Below are 9,363 nucleotides of genomic sequence, written 5' to 3'. Positions count from 1 at the left end.
CCCGCAACCAAGGTACATGCCCTTGACTAGAATCGAACCTGGGACCCTTGAGTCCACAGGCCGACACTCTATCCACTGAGTCAAACTGGTCATGATGTGGCAGGAAAATTTTTGCTAGATAACTCAGAAACAGTGGGATACAGTGAGTATCTAGTTAATAGGCACCCACCTGCCTGAAGCCCTCTTATTTACCACTCAGTGCACAGATGTGTGCACCCTGAAAGGAGCCGGGCCACCCTGCCTCCTCTCTGCTTCCAGGCTGCGTCACCTGAGAACCGCTGTTGCCACGTCACCACAGCTCGGCAGCTCCTGCATTAAGCATCTGCCCCTGGTGGTTAATGCATGTCATGTGTACCAGCTGGCCAGATGGCCAGATGGTCACTTAGCCTTTTATATACATAGATTCCTAATTCAAATTAGGCTAAGATTTGTCTGACCATTCTGTCCCTTTCCCCCTCCATTGGCAAGAGAAAGCAGGCTTGGAGGTGGGGTGGGCTCTTTTGTCTAACTGAATTGGCATTTCTGGGCTGTGGGCTGCTCAAGCACTCAGTTCGGGATATAAAGGAGACAAAGAGAAAACCCAGGGAACTCAGCACCGTGCTGCTCCTTAAACCCAGGGTCACTGGAAAGTCTCTCACCTTCTCTCCATCTCTCAGAGTCTGGTGTCCACTTTACACATACGTTCCGGGTGTTTCCTGCCCAATGGGAGGGGGAGAGGGAAACGCATCTGCTCCAGAGTTTCCAGAACTAGAGGTCCAGCTCCCTTAACGGAGATACTGCTTTCTGCCGCGGCCAAGCCTATTGCACCACCTGAAGGCACAGAGGGCACTTCTCTGCAGAACAACGTCTAGACAGACATCTCTTCCAAACAAGCCCAGTGTCCTTCCCCAGGGCCCTCTTCTGCCCGGCCAGGCTACCTTCACTAGTTGAGAGGAATATTGGGGAAAAGTAGATTCAGAGGATGGAGAAATTTATAAGAGAAAAACTGTAGGGGTGTTTTGTCAGCATTTTTTTTTTTTTAAATTCTACTACTTCCCACCCTTCAATGGATAACAGGAAAAAAGGAGATGATGCATTTACAAAGTGGGCATTAAAAATTCATTATTAAAGTGTTATAAAGTTTTTCCCCCAGAACCCCAGGCAATGATTAAAAAAGAAGAAAAAAATAAAAACACCTTTTCTTTGTTCTGGTTTTTATTTTTATTTTTTATTTTGGTGAACGTGTCATAGGATCTCTACCTAATAACCACAAAAACAAGCCGGTTGTAAAGATGACAAGTTAGGAACTTGATGCTGACACTAGTGGTCGTGAAAAGACCGCACTGACGTAACCACCAACGTCATAAAGAATGTGTCCGCCTTCTTGTTCCACAGCTTTTTCTTGGTTGAACCAGCAGATCTACCCTAGGTTTGGTGACTGGTGATGCCTGGAGTTGGATGTCTTAGGGTTGTTTTTAAGACTTGGCCTTCTCTTCCGCTTTTGGTGGTTTCTATCTCAGCCTGCTGACTGACCTCTTCTTTCTCCGAAGAGCTTTTGCAAGACAACTATTGACTCTGTTGTTACGGGCTTTCTTCTTACGGCAAGAATCCGGGTTTTTATAAAGTCTGTCTCTGATCTGAAAGGTCACTTGCGTGTTCGGCATGCTCTGCTCACACCTCCCTGCCTTCCTGTCCTGCATCCTTCGCAGGGCCGCGGCGTCTCTCTGGCGGTGGAGTTCCTTGAGAAGCTCGACCCGGTGCCGCATGATCTGGCACTCGTTCTCCAGCAAGGCCGTGATCACATGCACGGAGTGCGTGTTGTGGTTCAGTTTCCTCATCTGCGTCTCCAGCTCGTAGTTGGCCCACGCGTTATGCGGCCGGGTTAGGAAGCGGATCCCCTTGCTCTCGGACCTTGCTCTCAGGTCGTGCTGGGATTTCTGGTACAATTTCATGAGCTCGCTCAGCTCGGCGTGCTGCACGCTCCAGTGCTCCGCCTCCCGCAGTATCTGCTCCATGCTGCTCTGAAGCTTGGTGCTTTTTTCTTGACCAGAATGGGATCCAGGCTCTGCTTCGTCCTTACTGAGATGAGTTTCTTTAACGGCTCTTCCTTCTTCTGAAGGACTGACCACATCCCTTGCCAAACCTTCTCCTGTGTCGTCCGAGCTCTGGTTGTCCAGCATCGTCATCATCATCCGTTTCTTCGCACTCTGCTCATTGAAAAGCAGCTTTTTCAGCAGCGCTCTGTTTATTCTGTCGAGTCCCCTGACTTTTTCTCTGAGTTCTGACAGCTCCTCCTCGATTTCCTTTTCCTCCGAGGGCTCTTTCGCTTTTGCGACCTTCTTTTCACATCTTTTCATGTTGTGAAGGCTCTCCTTAATGTCTTTTAGTAACTTCTCACACTTCTTTGTAGTCTGTGTTTTAGTTTCTCGAAGGCAGCTTTTGGGTAAGGAAGAGCAAGAAGTCCAGGAGGCAGGGCGAAGCGATTCTACTTCCAGTAAGGCAATGACCGTCTTAGGGCCCAAGGCCTCTCGGTTGAGTTTGGGAGACGTCTTGGGGGTCCTGGAGAGACAGGGCACTTCCATCTCAGCTGAGTTACCAGGGCTGGGGAGCGGGGTGCCAGGAAGGAAGGCCCCCTTAGAGATTCCAGGAAGGTGATGGTCCTCTATGCACGTGGTTGGAGAAGAGGGAGCTAAGCAGAAGTCAGAGACCAGAGTTGGAGTCAGGTAGATTATGTTTAGGTGGGAGGTGACATCTCAGATAACCTAGGGGGGAGGGTGGGTGGGAAAGGGGGCTGGAGAGGACCTAGGGCCCCATCTCTCCTCCTCCAGGCTCCTGGCATTTATCCCCTGACCCTAGCAACCAGGTCTTTATTCTGTCATGGCACCATCCTGGCCAATCCCCAGCTTCTGTTTCCTTTGTGTCACAATCAAAGCCTCTGAACCCCCTACCCGGGGACTCATGCATCAGAATCACCCTTGAGCTAATCCTACGCCTCACTCCAGGGAGATCTCTAGGTTTCTATTCATCTTGTTCAAACGCAGTGGGTTTCCCTGCCGCCTACGTGCACGGCTGAGAGAAGGCCTGCCTGGAGAGACCCCCCCATCCCTTCGGGGCACCTGGAGCCCTTCTTGCTTCCACTCAAGGAGAGATGCTGCTACAAAGGAACATTATTATCTTTGCAAAACAGAACCCCCAAAAGTGCTGCTTTGTGTGTGTGTGTGTGTGTGATTTTAGGGGACTGTCAGAAATCAGTCCATTCAAAAATATTCTGCAGTAAGAAGAGAGCATTTGAATGGTTCTCAACAGCACACTTGCAAATTGGGACTTTTCTTAGCTTCAAGTAGAAAACACTACAGGCCTCCTTTAAGACAGGCTTAGTAATGGTGCCCCTGCGTCATTTACATCAGGTGATATAAAAGTTTTTAATCATTGCTTTTCAGAAGAATGTGTTAAAATGGCATTAATTAAGCATTTCGGATAGCTAAGATCCTATAGTGGGTTTATATAGAAAAATAACGGAAGTGACCGTGAGAACATGAAGTTCAATCACAGAACATTTATTCCTTAAGTGAGACCTCTTCTTGGCCTTCAAAATCCTACTTGTAAGGACTTTAGTAGCTAGAAGTTTGCTGTCAATCTTGGGAAAAACTCATATACCCTCTTTTATTTATTTAGAGGAAAAAATTTTTATTTTTTCCTTTCACAGTTACCAACTCACTTTGCTCACATTTTTCTGAGCCTCTTGCTCGTCTTCCAGACGGTTGGGCTGAGAGCCATCGAACTATGACCAACTCTCCACAAGTTCAGCAGTGTTGGTCTGTTTTCTATGTAAAGAAGGAGCCCCGCCGAAACCGGTTTGGCTCAGTGGATAGAGCGTCAGCCTGTGGACTGCAAGGTCCCAGGTTCCATTCAGATCAAGGGCATGTATCTTGGTTGCAGGCACATCCCCAGTAGGGGGTGTGCAAGAGGCAGCTGATCGATGATTCCTTCTCATTGATGTTTTTAACGCTCTATCCCTCTCTCTTCCTCTCTGTAAAAAATCAATAAAATATATTTAAAAAAAAAGGGGGGGGGAGCTTCTCTAATTTACATAATGATACCATAGAGCCTACACTAGCTCTTATGCTTTGTTTCATCTCATAAGCTTTGAGTTTGGTTGGCATTTCCTCTTTGAATCAAGCGATCATTTAAGATAACTTTCTAATCTCCAGGACAATTAAACTTTTTTTCTGATTTGATTATTAATTTCTAGTTTTATTGCATTATAATCACAAAGTATAATATTTTTGAAATTAATATTTTCTCTTTGGCCTAGTAGATGATCAATACTCACATATGTTTCATGGATATTTAAAAAGGAAATGTATTCTCTGTTGTTGTTTTTTTGCTTGCAGCTTTTTGCTACTTTTTAGACATAAATCTGACATCATTGTCTTTGATTTTTAAGGAAACTGATTCAATGGGGCTTAATCAAGATGCTAAGGAATCCTTTCCTTTCATCAAAAAGGGATTTAAATATTTTCTACCTCCTTACATATATAATAAAATATAAGGAAATTTGAGTTTAGCATAGATGCTAATAGATATTCAGAGTGGTCCTCTTTTCTTTATTAACCCATATTTCCTGGAGATATCTATGGAAGTTAAATACATTTTGATTCTTACAGTTGCTATCTAATAAGTTTCACATAGCTTAATGACTTTTTAAAAGTAAATGCAAAAAGAAGAGCAAAAGGCTGTTTCTAATGTCACAGAGAAAAGTTGTATAGAATTTTTTTCTTCAAATCTAGTTTGCCTTAACAAAAAAAATATATTATATTAAAAAGTACATAATGTCAATATGCCTTATTTCTAGTTATGTTATCCTTGGTCATTTTATTCAGTGATGTCTGCTAGATTTATCCAGTATAAAGCTACTCTCTTTCCCTTTGTAATTAACAAAATGGGGGAGATATTCTGAGTCTAAAAAAATTGTCCTGTTTCTTCTCGAAATTTTGCCTAAACAGTATAATTTGAGTGTACAGAGCTGGATCTTCCCTTAACAATTATTATAATGGTGATCTAATGGTGATATTTTATTTCTCTTATTCCTTTTATATTTATTGATTCGAATTGTTTTGTAAAGAGGAGCTTTCTCTTTTCTTGTATTGATTCATTTATTCATTCATTCAACTATGTGTTTTATGCATATGAACTCATAGATACTTATTTTAATTTGGGAGTTATAATTGAATACTATCGTTTATTTTTTTGCTCAAGAATGTATGAATAGCCGAAACCGGTTTGGCTCAGTGGATAGAGTGTCGGTCTGTGGACTGAAAGGTCCCAGGTTCGATTCCGGTCAAGGGCGTGTACCTTGGTTGTGAACACATCCCCAGTAGGGGGTGTGCAAGAGGCAGCTGATCGATGATTCTCCCTCATCGATGTTTCTAACTCTCTATCCCTCTCTCTTCCTCTCTGTAAAAAATCAGTAAAAAAGGAATATGAATAATTATTTTAATATAGTGAAATTTTTGGTATAATTAGAATATTATGTTGTGTAATTGTTTTAATTGTCAAATAGGATGGGGTGTTTTTGTTTATGTTTTTACTAGAGCATAATAGCTGATTAATGACTATGCCAGGATTAGAGCAGGGAGTGATTTTAAACGTAATGACCTGTGTGGTATTGTACTTTTGTGTAGCCAGTTTAGGAAGAAATTTTTTGAAAATGTGAAAATTTATTCAAATAAGCAAAATACAGATGTAGCTGGTCAGTCTACTACCCTAGAGCATGTCCTCTTCTCTTTGACAACCAGTGGTGCTGTAGGCTTTAAAATTACTATACAAACTTAAAAAAAAAAATACTGAACTCTTGAATGGGTGGAACCACGGCGATAGTCTTATCCACACAATAAGACACTGTTGCAACTAATCCCTTACTAAGGTGCTGTTCTAAAAATGTCCACAAGAAGGCCCTATTGTAACTCCTCACCTACTAGAGTGCAGTTTTCAGGATGTCTACAAGAGGGCACCAGTGCAACTAATCCTTCATTAAAGGTGCTGTTCTCAGAATGTTGTCTTATTTTCTTCAGAACTTGAGAGTGAAATTCTAAGTGATTTTGCCCAAAGTTACAGCTAGTAATGAGGAGAGCTGGAATTAGAGTCCAAGCCTCCTGCCTTAACTTGTTAAACTTGCAGGGAGGCAGGCTCTGCAGATGGTAGACTGTGGAGGAATTTTTCAGTATCTGCTAAGTGTTACACAGGAAAAGGAAAAGGGTTATGTGGAAGAGCAGGTTTTCAAAGTTGCTGAGACTGACTTGTTTTACAAGGACTCTGGCAAACAAACCTACATATAATACAAACAGCATTTTGACTGACAAAAATGTGACCAGAGGTTCACAAGAATTTAATGTTGTTTCTCTTTCCCTCTCCCACTCTCTCTCTAAAAATAAATAATAATAATAATAATAATAATAATAATAATAAAAAGATCAGTGGAAGAATATCCTTGGGTGAGGATTAACAGTAAACAAATTTTTAAAAACATTTAACTTTGTATTTCCCATAGAAGCTGTAGTTCTGTCCTCTCTAATTCAATGTAGCAACTTTGTTTTTTTTAAGTTATACCTTTAGCAACTTCATTTTTCTAAAATATGTTATTTCTTTTAAAAAGAGAGGAAGGCAGAGGGAGAAAACATTGATGGGAAAGAGAGACATTCATCAGTTGCCTCCTGCAAACCCCTACTGAGGATGGAGCCTGCGACCTGGGCATGTGCCCTGACCGGGAATTGAATTGATGATCTATTGGTTCATGGGTTAATGCTCAATCATTCAACCATACTGGTTGGGCTTGGTAGCAACTTATAAGTACTGCAAATAACCAGAATTGGTTGTATGTAGGAAAAATTTAACAAAAAGTGCACTCTGCAAACTACAAAATATTATTGAAAGAAATTAAAGATTTAAATAAATAGAAAAGCATCTCATGTTGAAGGATTTGAAGACTTGATAGTTAAGATAGCAAAACCCTAAATTTATCTAAAGATTCAGCACAATCTCTATCAAAATCCCAGCTACCTTTTTTGCAGAAATTGACAAGATGATCCTAAACTTCATATGGAAATTTAAGGGATCCAGAATATCCAGAACCATTTTTTTTTTTCTCCCAATAACACCCTCTTTGGGCCATGCTCAGAACTGCACCCTAGTAAGATATTAGATTTTATAGCACCTGTTGTGTTATTTTCAGAACAGCACCATAGTTAGGGATTAGGCTCAATAGCACCCTCTCTTAGGCATTCTCAGAATCCCACTCTACTAAGGGATTAGGTTTTCAGATAACAACACCCCAGTATTGTTTTATGCTCAATGGTACCCTCTTGTCGGGATTTAGAGAACAGCACCCTGGTAAGGGATTAGGCTCAATATGACCTTCTTGTGTCATTCAGAGAACAGCACCCTGGTATGGGTTTAGGCTCAAAAGTGCTTTCTTTTGGTCTTTCAGAGAACAACCCCCCAGTATTGGATTAGGCTCAATACCACCCTCACGTGGGCATTTACAGAACAGCGCCCTAGTAAAGAAATTGCAAGTCTAGGGGGGGGGGGAAATCTTGTCCTACAGTTCCCTTAAGCAGTCCTTCTGTATTTTAATTGTTTTTTATTTTTGGTTCTCTCATTGAGTGATTTTTTCCCCACCCTATCTTCTAATACACTGATCTGATCCTCAGTGTTTCCTAATCTGCTATATATTCCTTCTAATGTATTCTTCGTTAGTGCTATGTCAGCCTGTATTTCTGACTGTTCCTTTTCATAATTACTATAATATATTTTTTCTCGTGCTGTTGAGCATTTTACCATCATTATTCTGGACTCTATATCAGGTAAATTTCTTATGTCCATTTCATTTATCTGTTCTTCTGGAGAGTTCTCTTGTTCTTTTACTTGTTCTTTTATCTGTCCATTTTGGCTGCCTGTTTGGGTTTGTGACTGAGTATTAGACAGAGCTGCTATGCCTCTCAATCTTAAATATTCAAAGCCTCCGGACAGCATTCTCTACCTGCAGGCTGATTGGATTAACTCTGAAATAGCCCTCAAGTAATGGTCCTCAGGTGTGGTGAGAGGTTTCCCAATAGGGTGGGGCAATGGTTTCTTCCTGGAGGCGGATTATCATTCTCAGTCTCTTAATGGGCCTCAGAAACTCCACACGGGGGGCAAGGTGTTTTCCAATAGAGTGGGACAACTGTCTCCCCTCAGGCAAGAACTGCCTGCGTAGCAAAGGTCTGCCTGAGAAAGGTGACCTCCTCCAAGGAGGGAATGACAGCTCGGGGAAACCCTGGTGTTTGCTCTCTGAGCGCTAACCGCAGAGGCCTCCACCCTGCTTCTGCTCACACAGCTCTCGTCCACTCCGCCCTGCCTCCGCAGGAGCACAGGGCGAGTGACCGCGCACAAAGTTTTATGTGTTGGCCCTTTAAGAGGGTTCCTGCATTTCCAGCCCTCTCTCCCTGGCAGACAGCAACCCTGCTGCTTTTCACAGCCAGATGTTGCATGTGGGCACCTTTCTAAGTTCTGGTGCTCTCTGCTGGGGGCCCAGCTTGGGGACCAGGCACCAGAATTCTCAGCGGCAGATTCCACAGCTGAGATGTCTCTCCTGAGCTTCAGCTGCTCTCTGTGGGAGTCTGGCCAGCCCTTTTGGGCCTCTCATTAAAACCTTTCATTTGGTAAAGGACACTGTCAGGTGAATGAAATGACAAGCCACATGTCATCCCTTCACACAGTGGTCACTCTGCGTGTGTGTGATGAGAGCACCTGAGATCCACTCTCTCGGATGTCTTCCGTGTTCTTTGTAGCATTGTTAAGTATACTCATGCTTGTACGTAGGTCTCTGAACGTATTCACCCTGGTTTGCAGTTAGAATCACTGCTGGCCCCGAGCAGACCACGGAGTTTCTAACTCCTGCATACGGTGTCTGAGGATCCCTAGGATGCTCTGAAGACAGATTATCACGATGACATGCTATTAAGCAAACACTGTCATGCTTTTATGATAATTAATAAGACTAATGAGTATGTAATTACATTAAAAGGCTTACAGAGTGATATAAATAATCTTCCTTCACTATGATGTTTCTTGGTCATCAATTCTGCCTTGTTTCTTAATTTTTAAAAATATTTTTTTATTGATTTGGGAGAAGTAAAGAGAGGGAAAGAGAGTTGGAAACATCAATGATGAAAGAGAATTGTTGTTTGGCTGCCTCCTGCACGTCCCCTACTGGGCATAGAGCCCACAACCCGGGCATGTGTCTTTGATCAGAATTGAACCTGGGACCCTTCAGTCCACAGGCTGACGCTCTATCCACTGTGCCAAATCGGCTTAGGCGCTGGTAATAGCTTTTCTCTGGTGATA

General features: G+C 42.6%; 1 protein-coding gene across 1 annotated transcript; it reads right to left on the bottom strand.

Moving 5' to 3' along the window:
- Window positions 1-1,490: 1,490 nt before the first annotated feature.
- Window positions 1,491-2,561, bottom strand: SPZ1 (spermatogenic leucine zipper 1; the record flags this gene model as incomplete). The annotated part of the gene is made up of 1 exon (XM_084882221.1): window positions 1,491-2,561. The coding sequence occupies one exon, from the start codon at window positions 2,559-2,561 to the stop codon at window positions 1,491-1,493; it is 1,071 nt and encodes a 356-aa protein (XP_084738347.1).
- Between the last annotated feature and the right edge of the window lie 6,802 nt (window positions 2,562-9,363).

Source organism: Pipistrellus hanaki (assembly GCF_964339955.1).
Source record: "Pipistrellus hanaki genome assembly, chromosome: 4".
Classification (NCBI taxonomy): domain Eukaryota; kingdom Metazoa; phylum Chordata; class Mammalia; order Chiroptera; family Vespertilionidae; genus Pipistrellus; species Pipistrellus hanaki.
Note: the sequence above shows the minus strand (reverse complement) of the source record. Positions and strands in the feature narration are given on the sequence as shown.